Genomic DNA, 22,187 nt, shown 5'->3' on the forward strand with positions numbered 1-22,187 from the left:
ATGAGAAAGAAAAGAAATTTGATTTTTGTTAGAAGCGTAATATGATGTAATGGTGATAGCGGTATCAAGTAACGACCTTCTGGATCCTTTATTTCTTTCATTAGTGAAAATGGTGTATTGCGATGGAAAGCTATAAGCACGCCTCATTTTTTAGAGGAGGCCGAAGCTGTGTATACTTGGGGGTAGTCTTTACTGAAAAATTTGGGAGTGGATTGTGACGCAAAATGAGTCTCTTGGAGGCAAACTATATGTGCTTTCTTGGATGAAAATGTGCGGAAGGCTTTAGTGCGTTTGTGTGGAACATTTAGTCCCTGAGTATTTAATGATATGATGTTTAATGGGGCCATGGAGTTGGGAAACGTAAATGTGTTGGTGTTTATGTTAGAACATGTGTCATATAAGAAATTATTTGTCTCCAGAGTATAGGGGTGGAGGGAAAGGAGATAATGACTGAAAAAAAAATACAATTAATATACAATATTGAAATATATCTTAACATATCTATGTTCTTAATGTGTCCGTTGGGAGGAGAAAATTTCTCCCTCCAAGGGTACATGAGCCACTGTCAACTGCCCGGTGTACACTGAGCTGCTGAGGGTAGCAAGAGGGTGCAAGGAACTTCCCTGCAGGACACCAAGAGCCAATCATATAATTTCATTTTTCAAGCAGAAAATAAAAATGTAAGATTAAGGCAACCTCAGAGACAAAGAAGAGAAGAGAGAGAAAAAAAAAGTTATAATAAGGTGCCTAAATTATTAGGAACATTACTTAAATAAGATTATGATAAAAATATTGATTGGAAGTCAGAGAAAAAACTTGGCAGTAGCCATTCTGTTGAAAAGGCAAGATAGTAGCCTCAGTACAAGTGTTTATCAGTCCATAGTGTCAGCCGAATCTGGAGGTGGAGATTGTATGCGACTTCTTTTCTGTGGATTGTAGTCTTCTTCTCTTCTGGAAGCAGAGGAGGGAGTATCAGCATATGAGGATGATTTTTGGCGAGTGTCCGCAGCATCTCTTGATGTGTTTATCATCCCAAGTTTCTGTAAAGTAGTTTGCAGGTCCTTAGCTGTTCGGCACATATATTTGCGACTTTGGAAAGTAAAACGCACTGAGAAAGGAAAGCCCCATTGGTAGATTATGTCATTTCGCTGTAATATTTGCAGTAGTGGTTTCAGGGTTCTTCTTTTGTTGACTGTAATCTGTGAGAGGTCTGTGAATAATTGATATTTATGACTTTGGAAAATTAGGGGATCTTTATTTCTAGCTGTATTTAGCAGTAGTTCCTTAGTGCGGTAGAAATGCAATTTTGCGATAATGTCACGGGGAGGACCATCTATTTTCTTTGGTGCTAGGGCTCTATGAACCCGGTCCATTTCAAGACGCTCTAGTGGGATAGCTGGTTGTAATTCTTGAAAAAGTGCAGTAATAGCACTGTTTAAATCAGTCACAGATTCGGGTATTCCTCTAATACGTATATTGGAGCGTCTTTCACGATTTTCGAAATCCTCCAATTTGGATTGTAATATGTAATTTTCCTCTTTAAGAAAATCTATTTCTGAGGCAATGTTAGATGTATAATTTTCCAGATCGTCTGCTCTAATTTCCAGTGCTGATGTACGCTGACCAAGTATTCTAATTTCTTTGGTAAGGTTTGTGGTGATGATATCTGCAGTGGTTTTTAGTGATTTTTGAAGCAGATTTTCTATTTGTTTCAGCGTTACAGGAGGGGATAAGTCTTTTTGTGTGGAAAGTTCTAAATTCTCCAGAACTGACATATTTTCCTCAGGTATTTGGTTAGAGAGACTATGTGCTTTTAATGAGAGAACATCTTTATGTAAAGCAGCAGAAGGGGCTATCTGTTTGTTCTCCTCACTGTGTCTCCCCTCAGAGGGGGAGGGTTTCAGTGCCATACTGCTGTATGTGTGAGGCGGCGCTTTCTTGTTAATTTTTTGCCTCATGAGTCTCCTCTGACCCCCCCCAATGTCACCAATGTAAGGTAGGGATATTTATCTACCGTTTGGTATGATATATATGCGGAGGGTCAAGTTACCTCCGCCGTTATATGGCTCTGTTGTCCTGCTGAGAATGGAGCTCTAAGCCAGCATTACCTCTCGGCTAGGCTCCGCCTTCTCCCCCCAGTATATGGTTTCTTAAATGAAACAATTTAATGGGAAGTACAAGAATCCTATGTTTTCCGCTTTAGTACTGACAGAATGGGTTTATGTATACTACTCTTATGACAGCTGATCTAGACTTCTTTCTCTGAGTGAGGCCCAAGTGTTGTCACAAGTTGTTAGATGCTGGGGAGAGATAAATGATATGGCTGTACAATAGGACACCAAGACAACAGGGGCACTAAATGTGTTTGTTGGTATTGCTTGATATTCCGCACTTCCACTGTGTAATGATCCTTCTCAAATAATTTAACAAAAAAAATGTGCAAGTGCTAAATAAGTCCCAAACTGTGAAGTCCAATAATTTGTAGAACAACTACTTTGCCAGAAACAACTTTCAAGAAGTGTACTCTTCATACATACATCACCACTGCCACCGTGATACTGGGGGAGGTTACCATTACCTCATCTCTCATTGGATATTAATGAATTTCTCGCCTAATTGATGTGGTGGTGCAAGCTGAGTTTGTGGGGTTTCTACACCTACTGGGTTAAATTCCATATATAAGCCTACCTGACTTGGGGGGCAGTCGAAGTCTTCCAGTAAGCCTCCCCCAGTTTCCTGGTGGTGGTGATGCATGTATGAAGAGTACACTTCTTGAAAGTTGTTTCTGGCAAAGTTGTTCTACAAATTTATTATTGGACTTCACGGTTTGGGACTTATTTATTAGCACTTGCACATTTTTAAACATTAAATTATTCGTGAAGGATCATTATTCATTTATTTATTTTCATTTATATTCATTTTTCAAAGGCTCATTTAACTGTTTAAATGTGGTTCTCGTGGTTTATGTTCATTTATCACTAGGGAATATGCTTCTCTTGATTTGAGATTTATATGGTGACATGTATAATTGAAAAAAATGTTTTCTTTGTCATAGCGCTACACATATTTTTTCTTTTTTGTACATCGCTGGAGAGAGAATGGGCTCGGGTAAGTAATTGGGTGGTACGGGGGGGGGCTGCTACACACAAAAGGTTTTTCATCTAAATGCAAAGAATGCATTAAGATAAAAAAAAAAAAAAAAAACACCTACCTTTACAGCTCCTTTAAGAAAAATGTCATTTCCTCTGCATGTGAATTTGATCACCGCTCACTCTGGAATCGTATATGTGGAATTGCCCTTCAAATTTTTATTGTGTTATATACTATCATAGCCTAACTCTACTAAACCTATGAAATATTTTTTGTTTTGCTTTCAAGAAAAAAGTGAACCCACGCCTCTCAGTAGAAGTGAAGCCGAGCAATCAACCTTGGAAGATGCAAGAGGAAAGAATTTGGCGCAGATGGGAGCATAGACAGGCAATGCAGAGATATTTAGAAGAGGAACAAATGTGGTTCATGGAAATGAGGTATATTTATCTGGATGGGGACTGATGTATGAAGCAAAATTGCAATAATCTTATCTGTGTCTTGGCACTGTTCTGGGTCTTATAATTGCTGTAAAAACATCAGTCCTGGGCAGTGCCGTTGCTCCATAGTGTGCTGGAATGCACCCACCAGAGAGCTGACACCATTCCGCCCATGACCTTATAGGCACTTAATTTTAATGTTTTACATAGCTATACTTGCAAAAGGGGCCAGCCTGAAGGACGGGACTTGCCAGGACTTAATTGTAGAGGCGATCAGCCTTAAAGCGGAACTAAAAATAATAGGGATGCCAGGATCTACCACAAAATTAAATATAAGGTATTTCGATAATGCACATACACTCATTCACATTATTTTGTCGATGCAGTTTGTGTGAACCAAATCGCATAAACAGCAAAATTGGAGAAAAAGAGCATCTCCAAAAGCAGGTCACTAACGAACAATAGGATTAGTGCAAAATCAATTTGATTACAAAAACCCACTATTTTAATTATTACAACACCGTATGAAAAAAGGTTTTACAAATATCACAAACTCTTTTAAAAACAATCACAAGGTTGTCAACTGTATTAAAAACATACAGACGGGGCCGCGGCTGCATACATTTCACTCATACCACAGTCACCATACCAAACAAAATACCATTGACTATTCAAATGTCCATAAAAATATTCTGCCAGTGAATTCAATGAATAGCAGATGGTATATCAGATATACTGGTTAGGTGAACAAATAAATGTGTTTTTAGCCAATGCGATGGATGATTTCTGCCTCACCACACTTTTGGTATACAGCTGGTATTGGTAGCATAGGCGATAGCCCCTTTTTTTTATAGATAATGACATGCACATAACTCTAGAGGATCACCAGGTAATTCATAAATGTTATCGGGGGAGTACTTGAAGCAAAAGATATCTTGTCATTTCAAACTATATCACACACAGCTTATGATACTCTCACCATCACCGCTGTATTGTACTTCCGTCCATCAGACTGATTCCTCTACCCTGTGGTGTATCCAAGTGAAAACTACTGCGGTTTGGATTGTTTTCAGATTGCACAATCTAGGCACTTTTTCAGCATCTGTGTATGTCCGCAATCTTTATCTGAAAGTGTCCAAGCCAAATGCCAACACCGCTTCAACTCAAGCAGCGCAAGCGAAATGAAACCCTCCTATCCTTTACAGCCAAGGAATCTGCTTCTGTTTGATCTGCAACTGCCATGGTGCTGCAACTGCACATGTGATCAGTTAAGACACCAGCCATTTGATGGTTTGGCAGTTTGGTGCCGATTGTGCTTCAACAAAGTATTGAGCAAAAACTGTGAATACTTTATGTACATGTGTCTTTTTGTTTTGTTGTTTTTGTAAATCGGCAAAGATTTCATACAAACTCATTTCACTTTGTCATTAGGGGGTATTTGTAGAATTTTGAGGAAAATAATGAATTTAATCCATTTTGGAATAAGGCTGTAACTAGGGGTGCAACGGATCAAAAAACTCACGGATCGGATCGTTCCTCGGATCATAGTCACGGATCGGATCATTTTTCGGATCAGCAAATAATAATTTAAGGGAGGTCTAAGATAGATGGGAACTTATAGTAGGGGAAGATGAGAATTGTAACAGAGATGGAAAGAGATAGATAAACAGAGTGGATAAGAGACAAATAGATATATAGAAGCTGAAAGATATAAGTGAAGACAGAATAATTAGGTTTAATCCATAAATGTTAAGAGGAAAATGGAACATGTTTTATAGGATATAACATATATTTACGTAAGACATGAGGTCTCTGTTGTCTCTTGTGATCAATGTCCTATGTGGTATAAATAAAGAATTAAAAAAAAAAAAAAATTTAATTTGCAAAAAACCTGTTAAAATTCCACCACCATATAGTCCCCACTGTAATATCCACAATCTCCCCCACTGTAATATTGTCTGGGTACGGCTGGGTATCGCAGAGTATTGGCAGGCAGGGTATCGCAGAGTATTGGCAGGCAGGGGAATTGCAGAGTATTGCTGGGTACTGCAGGGTATGGAGGGATGGCTGCTTCCATCTCTGAATCTCTCCCCTCCACTGTACAGATTAGTACAGATTAGTACAGAGAGGGGAGAGAGGAACCGTCGTCATGACATGGCACCGGTTTGTTTACAAGTGATCGCTCCGTCGGAGCGATCACAGTGTAAACAGCCTGGGTGTAGAAAGATTGCCGCCGGTTAGGAGCTAGGCCGAAGCCGCAGCCTTTCCTAAGGCCGAGACAGCGGAGCGCGGCATGTGCCGATCCGAGCGTGGTGACCCGTTCGGATCATGGATCGGTGACAATCCGTTGCACCCCTAGCTGTAACATAACAAAATGGGGAAAAAGTCAAGTGGCAGTGATTTGTAACATTTTCTTGATGCTGCTGGTGAAGAAACGCTTTGTGATCGAGAAACAGCAGGAGTGGCGTTTCTGGGATGAGAACTGTGGAGGGAAAAAGCTACTTGCACTTTCATTATGAGCCTCATCATTTAACTCTATAAAAGTATTTTTTAATGTTTTTAGGGCACCTCTGGATTGCAAAGATGTGTTTTGTCACCCTTGTAGCATTTGGAAAATAATTATTTTTTTCTCACAATATTTGCAAATTGCAGCTTTGCTCTCAGCAGAGATTGCACTGTGGAAATGTTTCTAAACTCTAGATGTTGGTTTTTACTGAGAGGAGGAAAATCTATTTACTGAGCAGACTATACGTAAACATTATGCTCTGATGGTGGTAAACACTAATGTGAATCATGTAAAGGTTAAAAAAGATAAACTAATTTGTCAGACAAATTTACCCTCTTACCTGTTAATTGAACAAATTTAGAGCCAGCCACTCTGGAATACCTTCTGAAGTTTATTAGAATATGGTGCAGTAAAAGCAAATGGCTAACATGTTTCGGCAACTCTAGCCTTGATCACAGCACGTTTAAGACAGAAAAACAACATATATACAGTATCTCACAAAAGTGAGTACACCCCTCACATTTTTGTAAATATTTTATTATACCTTTTCATGTGATAACACTGAAGAAATTACTTTGCTACAATGTAAAGTAGTGAGTGTACAGCTTGTATAACAGTGTCAATTTTCTCTCCATTCAAAATAACTCAACACACAGCCATTAATGTCTATGCCGCTGGCAACAAAAGTGAGTACATCCCTAAGTGAATATGTCCAAATTGAGCACAATTAGCCATTTCCCTCCCCAGTGTCATGTGACTCATTAGTGTTACCAGGTCTCGGGTGTGTTAAATTTGGTGTTATCACTCACTGTCTTACTGGTCACTGGAATGTCAACATGGCACCTCATGGCAAAGGACTCTCTGAGGATCCAAAAAGTATCATTGCTCTACATAACGATGGCCTAGACTTTAGGAAGATTGCCAAGACCCTGAAACTGAGCTGCAGCACGGTGGCCAAGACCATACAGTGGTTTAAAAGGACAGATTCCACTCAGAACAGACCTCGCCATGGTCGACCAAAGAAGTTGAATGCAGGTGCTCAGCATCATATCCAGAGGTTGTTCTTGAGAAATTGAGGTACGAGTGCTGCCAGCATTGCTGCAGAGGTTGAAGGGGTGGGGGGTTAGCCTGTCAGTGCTCAGACCATACACTGCATCAAATTGGTCTGCATGGCTGTCCGAGAAGCAAGCCTCTTCTAAAGATGATGCACAAAGCCCAAACAGTTTGAAGACAAGCAAACTAAGGACATGGATTACTGGAACCATGTCCTGTGGTCTGATGACACCAAGATAACCTTATTTGGTTCAGATGGTGTCAAGTGTATGTGGCAGGAACCATCAGAGGAGTTAAGACGAGTTTGTCTTGAGTACAGTCAAGCATGGTCTGGGGCTACATGAGTGCTGCCAGAACTGGGGAGCTACAGTTCATTGAGGGGAAACATGAATGCCAACGTGTATTGTTTCATACTGAAGCACAGCATGATCCCCTCCCTTCAGAGACTGGGCCACAGGGCAGTAGTCCAAATAACAACCCCAAACACACCTCCAAGACCGCTGTCTTGCTAAAGAAGCTGAGGGTAAAGGTAATGGACTGGCCAAGCTTGTCTCCAGACCTAAACCCACCCAATGGAGCATCTGTGGGGTATCCTCAAACAGAAGGTGGAGGAGCACAAGGTCTCTAACATCCACCAGCTCTGTGATGTCGTCATGGAGGAGCGGAAGAGGAACTCCAGTGGCAACCTGTGAAGCTCTGGTGAGCTCCATGCGCATTAGGGTTAAGGCAGTGCTGGAGAATAATGGTGGCCACACAAAATATTGACACTTTGGGCCCAATTTGGACTATACATTGTAGCAAAGTGTAATTTCTTCAGTGTTGTCACATGAAAAGTTATAATACAATATTTACAAAAATGTGACGGGTGTAATCACTTTTGTGAGATACTGTATATACAGAGAATACAAGTGATCCGAGAGTCCCCTCCCATTACACAAGTAACCTCATTCCATTAAAGTAAATTGGAAACACCCCTGTGAATGTACAGATTCAGGGTGGGAAGTTATAAATTATTTGAACAATCGATCTAGATGAGGGTATAAATGGGAAGATAAATACGGAAGTAAGAGAAATTTTTTTTTTTTGTATAAGATAGACATATTAAATCAACAAACGCCTACATGTGCCTTTATATATAATATCCGGTTATTATAACAATGATTAAGGACTAATATATACGGGATATACGAAGAAAACATGATTATATATTCAATAGATAATGAGCTAATGGATGTAATTAACAAAGAAACAGGTCCACATCTTATCTAAAATTCCTTCCTGATGGTATGCACCCTAATGTACATGCTTGAAATGCTTTGACACATTGGAAAATCCTTTCTCATTCGAATAGGACTCCATGGAAATGCTCACTAATGCGGGTTCTAAGTGGTCGCATAGTGCAACCTATATACTGAGGTTTACAGTGCATTTCACAGCATAAATTACATTATTGATCCCACAGTTAATAAGATTTCTAATCTTGAATTCCTTACCATTGGCGCATCATTTTACCACACTGGGTTTTTTGGAATATTTAGTACAAAATCTGCAGGTATTAATCCCACACGCATATGATCCTGTGGTATGAAGCCATGTCCCAATATTGGTGATTGAATGAAACAGACTAGGGGAAAAGTATACCCCCCAAAGTAGTAGCACGACGAGTGGAAAAACAGCAACCAGTTTTCATGAACTCATTAAGTTCTCTATCTGCAATTGATACTGATAATTGTTTATTAATGATGTCCTTGATCTGATTGAATTCCTGTGAATAAGTGGTCACAAAAGTTGTAATTTCATCCCCTTTATTTTTATATTTATTTTTCCCTCGTTGGGCATTTACCAAAAGATCACACCTATCTCTCGTAGAGATCCTGTCCAAAGGCTCTCTATATCCAGAGATTTGTAACATCGTGCTCTAAACCTAGATGCAACAATGTCAAGCGTCTGGGAAAAGCTCTTAATATTAGAGCAGTTACATTTGGTTCTGGTAAAATCACCCATTGGGACTGATCATATCGTGTGTGCCGGGTGACAGCTGGTAGCTAATAAGTGAATTCCTGGCACACTCCTTACGATGGGTCCTTTTTATGTACACTTCCATCCTTATGCTCCCCTTCCAGGGAATATCCAGAAAATTGACAGACTTGTTATGATATAGTGCACTAAATTCCAAATTCAAAGAATTATCATTGACATAAGCAATAAAGGAATCCATTTCCTCCATAGGACCTCCCCATACTAGGAGCTGGTCATCTAAATATCGACCATACCATTTAACATGATCTAAAAAGGGGTTACGGGCAGAAAACGGGAACCTCTCCTCCCACCATCCCATATAAAAATTTTCAAGGGAGGGGTGAATTTGGCCCTCATTGGCGCTCCTCTGCATTGAAGGTGTTATCAAACATAAACTATTTATGCCTTCCTAAAAAGTTAATGGACATCATTATAAACTCCTTCACTTCTTCTGAATAGGTACTGTATTGTTGCAAATGAAAAACCCAAGGCTTCCAGTGCCAATTCATGAGGAATACAAGAATATAAGGATCTTATGTCCATAGTAATCCATTGGTAGCTACTTCTCCATTGTATATCCAAGGTGTTAGCTGACACCGCTGATGTGTCTCTAAAGCCCCATACACACTATCAGATTATCTGCTGACTTGTTCCTTCAGATTTACCAAAACCATATAATATGAGGACAAGCCTTAGGAGTTTCAATGTGTATGCAATCAGGCAGGCCCTTCTACTACATGGTTTTGGTAAATCTGAAGGAAAAACTCAGCAGATAATCTGATAGTGTGTATGGGGCTTTATGTAACCATGTAATCTAAGAACCAGGGGTTGAAGGTATTGTTCAATCCAGTGGCCCAGCTTCTCAAACAGGTACCCTATACCAGCAACTATAGGGCACCCCTGAACAGGTACAGTGTTTTTATGCAGTTTAGGTAGATGGTGGAAAACCGGGATCACTGGATTGTCAACTCAAGGGAATTCAGCCATCTTGCGAGTCAAAACCCCAGTTTCCACACCACTATTCAAGAGATGGGACAGTTGTCTGAATGCCTTAGTGGGATTGTTTTTTTCTGTTCAAATTTTTTATTGGTAACACTGCAAAGAATAACAAGGAATAGAGTTGCACGATTCTGGCTAAAATGAGACTCACGATTTTGTTGCTAAGTTGGGCTAACTTTACTGTTTCGTTTTTTTGTTCCTTTTTTTTATTCGTAGAAGTATTCTTTTTCCCAAAAAATTGTGTTTTGAAAGACCGCTGGGCAAATATAGCGTGACATAAAATATTGCAGCAATTGATATTTTATTCCCTATGGCCTCTGCTAAAATATATATATAATGTTTGGGGGTTCCAAGTAATTTCGCACAAAAAACATTGATTTTATCTTGAAGTATCAGAAGAAGATTTACACTTTAAGTGGTTAAACTTCCTGCATTTACAGGTTGTTTAACCATTTCAATACAGGGCACTTTCACCCCCTTCCTTCCCAGCCCAATTTTCAGCTTTTATCGCTCTAGCGCTTTCAGTGACAATTGCACGGTCGTGCTACACTGTACTCAAATGAAATTTTTATCATTTTGTTCGCACAAATAGAGCTCCGTTTTTTATTTTTTGCGATATGAGCGCCAAAAAAGCGGAAGTTTGGAAAAAAAAACCAATATTTTCTTTTTTCTATTTTAAAAGAAATCCAATAAAATCAAATTTTGTCATAAATTTAAGCCAAAATGTATTCTGCTACATGTTTTTGGTAAAAAAAAATTCCGTTAAGTGTATAATAATTGGTTTGTGTGATCACGGACATATGTATGCAAATGATCATGTACATATGTGTGCAGGTGATCATGTACATATGTCTGCAGATAATCATTGGGACATGTGATTTTAGTGGGACATATGTGGGGGACATGTTTTTAGTATTAGGGACATGTGTTTTATTATTTGGGGACTTGTATGTTTTGGGGACATATGTGGGGACTGTGTTTATACTGTGTGGTGTGTTGTGTGTTTACACTAGACTGGTGATCAGTGAGTAAAAAGCTGTAAAAAACAGCTCATACTCACTGATCATCAGCCGGCTGCAGCGATCTTCTCTCCTCTCCTCAGCGATGACTTCTGTGTGAGGAGAGGAGGAGCCGATTGCTTAGCAACCGGCTGTTTACATCACATGACGGCCGTGATTGACACGGCCGTCATGTGATCAGGAGGGCCAATCACAGAGCCCTCCTGCCGATCTGAGATGTGCCGTGTCCGGGTGACACGAGCACATCGGGATCGCGCCGCTGCGCGGGCACGCACGCACGCACGCGCGCGATCCCGCTCCTTCTGAAGGACTTCCTGAACGTCCTATCAGAAGTAGACGGCTCCCACCCGGCCGTATATATGCATTGGCCGGGTGGGAAGTGGTTAAAAACTTTGCAGACTGCCTGGATTTTTTTCTTTACACACAGAAGTTTCCCTAAGAAGGAAGAGTTAGTGTTTCATTTTAAAAACTTGGCAGACTGACTGGATGTTTTCTTTTGACAGCTGAGTGAGCAGATAAGTCTCTCCACTTGTTATATGAAAGAATCCTCAAACTCTGCAATTGAGATCGTCAGAGGGGTTGAATCGAGATCACAATTTAATGATTAATTGTGCAGCTCTAACAAGGAGTGTTTCACATGTCCAATACATTGTATGCAATAAACAGGGGTTACAAAAGGATCATTATTGGTATCGGGTAGAAATAGCTTTAAAATGCTTTTTCATATATAGGCGAGTAAGCGGAAGTGGGTAAAGGGGGACGTAGGTAGAAAAGGAGAAGAGGAGAGGTCGAGAGTGCCATACAGGCTTGCTTATATTGTGGGGAGGGAAGGAGGGGAATCAAGGCTCTGAGAGGGATTCTTTGAAATCCGGAGGCAGAAATTGTTCCACCCAAGGTTGCCAAATTTTAACTTCTAACTTGAATAGTGGCCTCGATTTTACTATGGATCTTGGCTTTTGTGATTTTGTCTTTAACCTCCAGGACACACAGTTTAGGGGATTTCCAGGCTCTAGCTATCGTTTTTTTTATCTGCGGTCATGAGCTGCATAAGGAGACAAAGCTGAGCTCTAGTATAGTCTAAGGTGACGTGGTTAAGCAACACGAGGGATGGATCAGGATCCAAAGGGACCTTGAGCAAAGTTCAAGCCATGGCAAAGAATGCTGTACAACCGGGCACGTCCACCTGTTTTGTGCATGCCCGTCTGGCCACAACCTCGGAAGCACAGAGGGATAGCCAGGCACAAATTTAGAGATCCTTGTCGGGACCAGATACCACCTCATTAGGACCTTGTAATTTGTTTTGGGTGCTATAATGTTTTGAGAGGATGATTTATGTCTCCCCAATCAATTATATATAGGTTCATCTCCAGGTCTTTGGACCACTGTGCTGCCTATGATGATATACTGGATGGCAGGGAGGTAAGATGACTATTTAGGCGAGAGATAATTCCAGGGGCATGTGGATCAGAGTTGCATATTCCTTTACAAAGGAATAAGCTATCTAGAGGAGAATGAGTATGTATAATTGGTTGAATAAAGTGGGCAATTTGCAGGTACCTAAAACTCTCCATGGGTGGGAGTTGAGTTTGCTCTTGTAAAGTAGGGAATGTTTTCAGGGTACTGCTGGTGACAAGATCATATATACGACTCAAAGCAGCTGAAGTCCATGTGTGGAATGAGATTGGGTCACTAAAAGCAGGGTAGAAGTTTAAATGGTTACTAAAAGAAAGTAAGGGGTATATGGGGACATTAGCATAAAAGGACCACGTAACCTATCCCAGGGTTGGAGGGAATGCTGGGTCACAGGGTTAGTTGAGGGGCCTTGGTCAGATCTGGACATTACTTATAGTCACGGGGTGTATATCGACTGCTTCTAAGCCAACCCAAAGTGGCATTTCCACCTTTGCGTGGTAAAGTGTGAGTTGGGCTAGTTGAGCAGCATAGTAACAATATTGAAAATTAGGAACCCTGAGGCCTCCAGCTAGCCTATTGTGCAGCAGTACAGGTCTTGTTACCCTGGGTCTTGTGGAGTCACAGATGTATTTATATGCTTGACCTTGTATGTCTCAAAAAAAGAGGCAATTGTGACTGGTAGAACGCTAAAGAGGTACAGTAGTACAGGCAATGGTGTCATCTTGACAGCCGCCACGCACCCAAACCAGGAAATGCATAGCGGCTGCCAAGCAGCCAATAGGGAAAATAGGCGAGACAACATGGGAAGGTAATTTTCTTGGTAGGGGTGGGAAAGGTTACTGGTTAGTTAAATCCCTAAGTAAGGGATAGTTGTTGCGGACCATAAAAATGGAAATGTGCTCTGTAGATAGGTGAATTCAGATTTGTGAGAGGAACACGTTAAGGGCCCTGGATTCGGAAAGATTAACTTGCAGCCTGGACATCAATGCAAATGTATCCAGTATATGAAAAAGATTTGGGAGAGTTGTGCGGCAAATGAGCACAATTTGAGTCGTGGAAGCAACATTCAGACCCTTAATATTGGGGTTGGTTCTGATCAGGGCAAAAATTAGGGGAGAGCGGGGAACCAGGCAGGGTTAGGGAAACCGTCAGAATGAAACCCTGAATACTTGACACATGCCTGTGGTTGCTTGTATAGGGAGCCTATCATTGGAGAATAAAGTGCAGGCAGGGCCATGAGACTGTCGAACACCTTTACAATATCTAAGGAAAGGCGATGCATTGGTATCTTATGGGCTCTAGCTAAGTGTTTTACTAGGATTACACATACTTGGCATCCTGGGATAAATCCCACTTGGTCCTTGTGAATGAATCCCCCAATAATTAGGTTGATTTAAAGTGCTAATAGCTTAGCTAATAGCTTGATATCCAAATTAAGCAAGGTGATAGGCCTGTAATTAGACCAAAGTGTGCTATCAGTATTGGGTTTTGGGATCATGGAGATTATGGCAGTTAACTTGTCCTGACCCGAAGAAATGTTGTTTGAGCAGAGCATTAAAATTGTTTGTGAGAAGAGGGGCTAACGTGTCTGCAGAATTTTTAAAGTACGTACTAGAGCTGCACAATTCTGGCTAAAATGGACTCTGGAAGCGAGAGTGTTTCTCCCTTCAGACAAACTGCAGACTCTCAGAGCTGCAGTGAAGCTGTTGAACCGCAGTTGGTCGTCGCTGAGCTTCTGCATGCGAGTCCTGGGCCTTATGGTGGCCTCCTTCGAGGCAGTACCATACGCCCAATTTCACACCAGAGTCTTGCAAAAGGAAGTATTGAAAAATGGGACAAATCTCTGTTATCACTGGATCGACAGATTCAGGTGAGCCAGTTAGTCAGGGACTCTCTTTTCTGGTGGCTGAGATCTCCGGTCCTTCAGTCCGGGAAGTCGTTCCTCCTCTTCGTTGGACAGTGATCACAACGGACGCCAGCCTGACAGTCTGCGGTGGGTTACTGGGAGTACAGTCGACCCAGGGCCTCTGGTCGAGGGAGGAATCCCAGTTGCTGATCGATGTGCTCGAACTTCGAGTGATCAGGCTATGCCTCTCCACATGGTCAATGAGACTACGAGGATGTCCGATCAGGATCCAGTCACACAACGCCATGGCGGTGGCATATGTCCTCCAAGGAGGAACAAGAAGCTTGGCTGCAGCATGGGAGGTCACTCGCATCGGTGGGCAGAGCGGCATGTACTGGCCCTGTTGGCCCTATGCATCCCGGGAGTAGAAAACTAGCAGGCAGACTATCTAAGTCGCTAGATGCTGAGCCCAGGAGAGTGGTCGTTGCATCCTGAGGTCTTCAGGCTTATTTGCTTGCGGTGGGGCACACCAGATGTGGATCTCCTGGCCTCTCAGTTCAGGTGCAGAGGTTCGTATGCAGGACAAGAGATCCTTGGGCGGACGCGTAAGACGTATTGATGGTTCCATGGGAGCAGTACCGGTTGATTTACACCTTTCCTCCTCTCAAACTGTTACCACGTCTGCTCTGCAAATTGGAGGCCTAGGGAATTCCGGTGATACTGATTGCCCCAGATTGGCCTTGGCGTCCTTGGTACGCTGACCTAGTACGCCTGGTGGCGGACGCTCCCTGGCAGTTACCGATGCGAGAAGACCTTCTGTCACAAGGCCCGATTCTCCATCCTGCTTTACCGTCGCTGGTTTTAATGGCATGGTTGTTGAAAACCAGGTGCTAAGGAACAGAGGTCTGTCTGACTCTGTGATTTTCACTGTTAAGGGTACAGAAATCTTCTCGGAAGAAATACCATCGTACGTGGAAGGCCTATATCTCCATGTGTGAGGAGATGGGGTGGCGTCCGCGCACCTATTCCGTTTCCAGGATCTTGCTGTTCCTACAGCGAGGAGTGGACCAGAAACTGGCCTTAAGCACCCTTACCTCCGTGGGATCTGAACCTGGTGTTCGTGCTTCGGAAAACACTGCGAGAACATCAGGGAAATCCCTTTTAACACTCTCCGAAAGTGGTCTTCCTTGTGGCCATTGCATCGGCCAAGAGGTTTTCGGAACTGGCGGCCTTGTCTTGCAAGTCGCCCTATTTAGTTATACACAAGGATAAGGTGGTGTTGCGTCTGCAACTTTCCTTTCTACCGAAGGTGGTTTTGGCTTTTCACATCAATAAAGACATTGTGTTACCATCTCTGTGTCCTAAACCGACCCATCCTATAGAGGTGGCCCTCCATTCCCTGGACGTGGTCCGGGCTCCAAGGTTATATCTGTCTGCCACGGCTCCCTTATGAAAGTCTGACTCTGTTCATTTCGGTAGATGGTCTAAAAAAAGGAATGGCGGTCTCGTCGTCAACCATTTCCAGGTGGTTTAGACAGATCGTGGTCCAGGCTTACACCTTCAAGGGACAGGTGCCCCTCTTTCCTGTCACAGCCCACTGCACCAGGGCAATTGGGACCTCTTGGGCCTTCCAACATCAAGCGTCAGTCGCTCAAGTGTGTAAGGCGGTGACTTGGTCGTCCTTTCACACTTTTACAAAATTCTACAAAGTGGATGTAAGCGCATCTTCTGATGCCTGCTTTGGCCGCAAAGTTTTGCAGGTGGCCGTGTAATGTTGCAATTTTATGCTCTTGTTTCTGTTGAGAGAAAGTTGCCTTTTTTGAATGTTAATGCACTCTGATGCATATGTTGACCTCCAGTTCTGATGCAGTTGGTTCCGATGGTGACTCCCCCCCATTAGGGAGCACCTCTGGTTGTGGGTGAAGTTATGTTGCTGTTCCCACCCCTCGTTATGGCACTGCTTGGAGACGTCCCTATGGTCAAGATTACTGGAGCTGTGTCCCTCAATGAACGAAAGAGAAAATAGGATTTTTGTACTCACCGTAAAATCCTTTTCTCTGAAGTTCATTGAAAGACACAGCACCCTCCCCTCCTATTGGTTTACGTTATACTGCTTGTTGACGTACTGAGCTGCAGGAAGCAGGCTGAGGGGTTATTACCAGAGGGACCGCCCCCTGGGCGGAACTGTAAAGTTCTGTTGTTTTTCACATGTATTGCATGTTCTGCCTAGTCCTCTTCTGAAGGTGGCGTAATAACCCTACGGTCAAGATTAGTGGAGCGGTGTCAGTCAATGAACTTCAGAGAAAGGGATTTTATGGTGAGTACAAATATCCTATATTTTTTTTTCCCCTCCAACCTTCATCTTCCAGCTCGTCGGGAGACTCTAGGGCAGTACAGGACTTACTACTGCGTGGGATGATAGTACCTGTACCGACGGCGGAAAGGTTTCAAGCATTCTACTCTAATCTGTTTGTAATCCCAAAGAAGGAAGGGGTCTGTGCGGTACTGGACCTCAAGGCCTTCAATTGCATCATGAAGGTGCGGAGGTTCAGGATGGAATTGGTTTGTTCCGTGGTCACTGCACTTCATAAAGGGGATTTCTTGCCATCTTTAGACATCAATGACGCATACTTGCATAGCCCCATATGCGTCAGACACCAGAGGTTTCTGCGATTTGTGGTCGGGGATGAGCACTACCAATTTGTAGGTCTTCCCTTTGGCCTAGCGACGGCTCCAAGGGCATTTCAAAAAGGTGCTGACCCCAATTCTAACGTTGCTGAGACAACAGATTGTCATCATGGGTTACCTGGATGACCTCCTCCTGAGAACAGCTTTGGCACCAGAATTAAGGGAGGATGTCACGATCACCATACAGACTCTTCGGGAGTTTGGCTGGGTGTTGAATCTGCAGAAGTCGGTGTTGGTGCCGAGTCAGTGCCTTAGAATACTTGGGGTTGATTCTGGACTCCTCAGAGGCAAAGGTCTTTCTCCCTTCGGACAAGCTGCAGACTCTTCAATCCATGATACGGTTACTGAGGTCCCGCAGGTGATTGTCGCTGCAATTTTGAATGCGAGTCCTGGGCCTCATGGTAACCACTTTCGAGGCAGTATCCTATGCTCAATTCCACACTCGAGTCTTGCAGAAAGAGATCCTGTCCAAATGGGACAAATCTCCGCCATCCCTGGATTGTCAAATTCGGGTGAGTCAGCCAGTCAGGGGTTTCCTTATTTGGTAGTCCCCGGCTCTTCGTTCAGTCCTAGAAGTCGTTCCTTCCTCTTCATTGGACGGTGATCGCGACGGACACCAGCCTGACTGGCTGGGGGTTATTTTGGGGCATCCAGTCGGCCCAGGGTCACTGGACGCAGGAAGAGTCCCGCCTGCCGATCAATGTATTGGAGCTTTGCGTGATCAGGCAGTGCCTCTCCACATGGTCGCAGAGACTGCAGGGGTGTCCGGTCAGGATCCACTCGGACAACGCCACGGCGGTGGCGTATGTCAATCAAGGAGGGACAAGGAGCTCAGCTGCATCGCTGGAGGTCTCTCTCACATCCTACAGTAGGCAGAGCACGCGTGTCGGCTCTGTCAGCCATATACATTCCAGGCGTAGAAAACTGGCAGGCGGACTACCTCAGTCGTCAGTTGCTGGACCAGGGAGGATCGTCACTGCATCCAGACGTGTTTCGGCTCATTTGCCTAAGGTGGGGCATGCCGAATGTGGATCTTCTAGCCTCTCAGTTTAATCGGAAGGTGCAGATGTTTGTGGCCAGGTCAAAGGATCCTTGGGCGGACGCAGCAGAGGGCTGATTTTATGCCTTGCCCCCTTTGACTCCTCCCTCGTCCGTTACGCAGAGTGGAGGCCAAGGGGATTCCGGTGATTCTAATTGCCCAAGATTGGCCTCGACTTCCTTGGTACACCGTCATAGTACGAATGGTGGCTGATGTTCCTTGGAGGCTGCCAATGCAGGAGGACCTTCTGTCGCAAGGTCCGATATTCTAACCTGCTTTACAGTCGCTGATATTAACGGCATGGCTGTTGAAAGCCAGGGACTGAGGGCTGTTGGCTTTGGTAATTTTCACTATGCTGAGGGCGCGGAAGTCTTTTTCCAGGAAGATTTATCATCGCACGTGGAAGGCCTACATCTCCATGTGTAAGGAGATGGGGTGGCGTCCGCATACATATTCAGTTTCCAGGATCCTGCTGTTTTTGCAGCGAGGAGTGGATCCGAAGCTTGCATTAAGCATGTGGCCCCTCCGGTACGCCCGCCGCTGGCCCCTGGCCCCATGAGATCTGAATCTGGTGCTCTCGGTGCTTCAAAAACCTCAGTTTGAAAACAGAGAGATCCCTTTATTGACACTCTCTCAGAAAGTAGCCTTTCTGGTTGCTATTATATTTGCAAGGTGGGTTTCTGAGTTGGCCTTGTCATGCAAGTCTCCCTACTTGGTCCTCCACCAGGATAAGGCGGTGCTGCGTCTGCAGCCCTCGTTTCTTCCCAAGGTTGTTTCGGCTTTTCATATAAATGAGGACATTGTGCTCCCGTCCTTATGTCTGCGGTCGTCGCATCCCAAGGAAGTCTCTTTACATTCTTTGGATGTTGTCCAGGCTCTGCGGGTGTATCTGTCTGGTACGGCTCCATTCTGGAGGTCGGACTCTGTATTGGTGGCTGGTCTGGAAAAGGGCCTGGCAATCTCGTCGGCCACCATTTCTCGGTGGATTGGACAGTTTGTGGTTCAGGCTTATGCTATAAGGGGGCAGGCGCCTCCTTTTCCGCTCATGCCACATTCTACCAGGGAAATTGATGCTTCCTGGGCTTTCCGACATCAAGCATCCATTTCTCAGGTGTGTAAGGCGGCAACTTGGTCGTCACCAAATTTTACAAGGTCGAAGTGGACGCATCTTCGGATGCTTACTTCAGCCGAAAGGTTTTGCGGGTGGCTGTTTGTTCTGGGTGGATGTTATTTTCTTGATGTGCCCACCCCTCATTTTTAGCACTGTGTGGGGATGTCCCCAAGGTCAAGATTAAGGTGCTGTGCCCATCAATGAATGAAAGAGAAAATAGGATTTTTGTACTCACCGTAAAATCTTTTTCTATGATGTTCATTGATGAACACAGCACCCACCCCTCCTATTTGTACTTCTTTTTGACGAACTGAGCTGCTGGAAGCAGAGTGAGGAGTTATAGCCAGTAGGACCGCCCCCTGGGCAGTACTGTTCTTGTTTGTGTTCTTCCTAGTCCTCTCCTAAAGGTGGTGCTATAACCTAAGGTCAAGATTAAGATGCTGTGTCTCAATGAACATGAGAGAAAAGGATTTCATAGTGAGTACAAAAATCCTATTATTGCCATCCTGCACATCACAATCACTGACCCCATATGTCCCCCGCAGACTCAGACTGTAGACTTTAGAGAATAGACACCTTCCGGTGGTCTAAAAAGAATCTAACCTTAAGTAAGCCTCGGGTGTGTGAATTAATCACACTACTTGTCATGTCACTTAAAAAAATGTTTCTTCAGTACAATATTGTGGTGACAATGGTTAACGTCTAATATGGTTTAAAAATATCAGTGTGACAAAGGGTAAAAGGAGAGGCCTTTAGAAAGAAGAGACAGATGAGAAATAATAATGAGCACTTGAAAGATTTACCACATTACAGGCCGTAGTATTAACGCCCAAATTTTCCATCAACTGTATCAGGGTTTCCTGTTTCTCGCCCGTCAGGGATAGTTGGATCTCTTCTGCGTTTCGTCGTTCCTGTCTCGTTTTTCTCATTGTTTTTGTTTGGATTTGTTGTCCAGTTGACCTGAAGAGTTTTTTTGAATTTAGAACTCCCACACTGCCAGTCTCTTTAGAAAAAACAGATGTCGATCCTCTATATGTAACTGAAGAGTCCCTTTCCATAGTATTGAAATATTCCGACTGTCAATCTATTTCCAGAGAGCTAAAGCTGATGTGCCTTTGTGACCTTTGTCAGTAGTGTCTCAGTTTCTTTAAAATCGACTGTAGTTTGTCTGATCTATTACGTCCCAGACCTTGTTGGGTAGTCCTGTAAGTGTCTCTGAAATTTTTGTCTCCTGACTTGCATTATATCCTGTTCCCCTTTTGTAAGAAAATCAGTTTCACCATAAATTCATCTGAGTATGGCGTAGAGGGGAATTTCTTTATTGTTAGACCTCTAGGGATCATAGACTCCCCAATATACTACTTCAGCATCCCACCAAATCCAGATTTCTTTATTAAGAGCTATTTTAAGTTTACTGAATAGGTCATTGCAGGCAGAGTCCTCTGATATAGGTGTCAAATCTTTGTTATATACCTGTGAGCTCTTTAACAGATGATCCATTGTCCCAGACCAAATATATTGTAATTCACGCTGATGCTTCCATACAAAAACAATATAAACATCCAATTTCGAAGTGGAAGGTAATCACCGCCAATGACAAATGCCTTCATGGAGCGTGGTGCGGAAAAAATAAATAACTTTTTGAATATATAATCCTTTTTTCTTTGCATATTCCATCTATATTGGTCCTTAACCACTTCCCACCCGGCCAATGCACATATACGGCCGGGTGGGAGCCGTCTACTCCTGATAGGACGTTCAGGAACGTCCATCAGGAGGAGCGGGATCGCGCGCGTGCCCGCGCAGCGGCGCGATCCCGATGCGCCCGTGTCACCGGGACACGGCGCATCTCAGATCGGCAGGAGGGCTCTGTGATTGGCCCTCCTGATCACATGACGGCCGTGTCCAATCACTCCCGTCATGTGATGTAAACAAACAGCCGGTTGCTAGGCAATCGGCTCCTCCTCTCCTCACACAGAAGTCATCGCTGAGGAGAGGAGAGCAGATTGCTGCAGCCGGCTGATGATCAGTGAGTATGAGCTGTTTTTTACAGCTTTTTACTCACTGATCTTCAGTCTAGTGTAAACACACAACACACCACACAGTGTAAACACAGTCCCCACATATGTCCCCATAACACACATGGCCCCAAAACATACATGTCCCCAAAAAATAAAAACACATGTCCCTAATAATAAAAACATGTCCCCCACATATGTCCCACTAAAATCACTTGTCCCAATGATTATGTGCACACATATGTACGTGATCACCTGCACACATATGTACATGATCATTTGCGTACATATGTCCGTGATCACACAAAACAATTATTATACACTTAACGGAATTTTTTTTACCAAAAACATGTAGCAGAATACATTTTGGCTTAAATTTATGACAAAATTTGATTTTATTGGATTTCTTTTAAAATAGAAAAAAGAAAATATTGTTTTTTTTCCAAATTTCCGCTTTTTTGCGCTTATATCGCAAAAAATAAAAAACGGAGTCGTGAATAAATACCACCAAAATAAATCTCTATTTGTGCGAACAAAATGATAAAAATTTCATTTGGGTACAGTGTAGCATGACCGTGCAATTGTCACTGAAAGCGCTAGAGCGCTGAAAGCTGAAAATTGGGCTGGGAAGGAAGGGGGCGAAAGTGCCCTGTATTGTAGTGGTTAATCTTTGTTATAATAACCAGATATTATATATAAATTGACATGTAGGTGTTTGTTTTAATGTTTATATTTTATAAAAAAAAATTATTCTTTTACACTGTATTTATCTAACCATGTGTTCCCTTATCTAGATCAATTGTCCAGATCATTGATTTTAAACGATGGTGATATATTCAGAGAAAATGTCCCACCCGGAATCTGCACATTCAAAGAGGTGTTTCCAATTTACCTTCTTGGAATGTCAATTGCGCAATGGGAGGGGACTCTCTGATCACTTGTATTCGTT

General features: G+C 43.1%; 1 protein-coding gene across 1 annotated transcript in view; it reads left to right on the forward strand.

The window, feature by feature from the left end:
- ZFR2 (zinc finger RNA binding protein 2) overlaps positions 1-22,187 on the forward strand; it is a 379,518-nt gene that overhangs the window by 172,278 nt on the left and 185,053 nt on the right. Inside the window, exon 9 of the mRNA XM_077475662.1 lies at positions 3,379-3,527. Coding sequence (XP_077331788.1) covers positions 3,379-3,527 — 149 coding nt within the window. The remainder of the gene's footprint in view (positions 1-3,378; positions 3,528-22,187) is intronic.

The sequence above is a fragment of the Lithobates pipiens genome, unplaced genomic scaffold (assembly GCF_037356315.1).
Source record: "Lithobates pipiens isolate NorthernLeopardFrog02 unplaced genomic scaffold, aLitPip1_a1.2 Scaffold_13, whole genome shotgun sequence".
NCBI classification, from domain to species: Eukaryota; Metazoa; Chordata; class Amphibia; order Anura; family Ranidae; genus Lithobates; species Lithobates pipiens.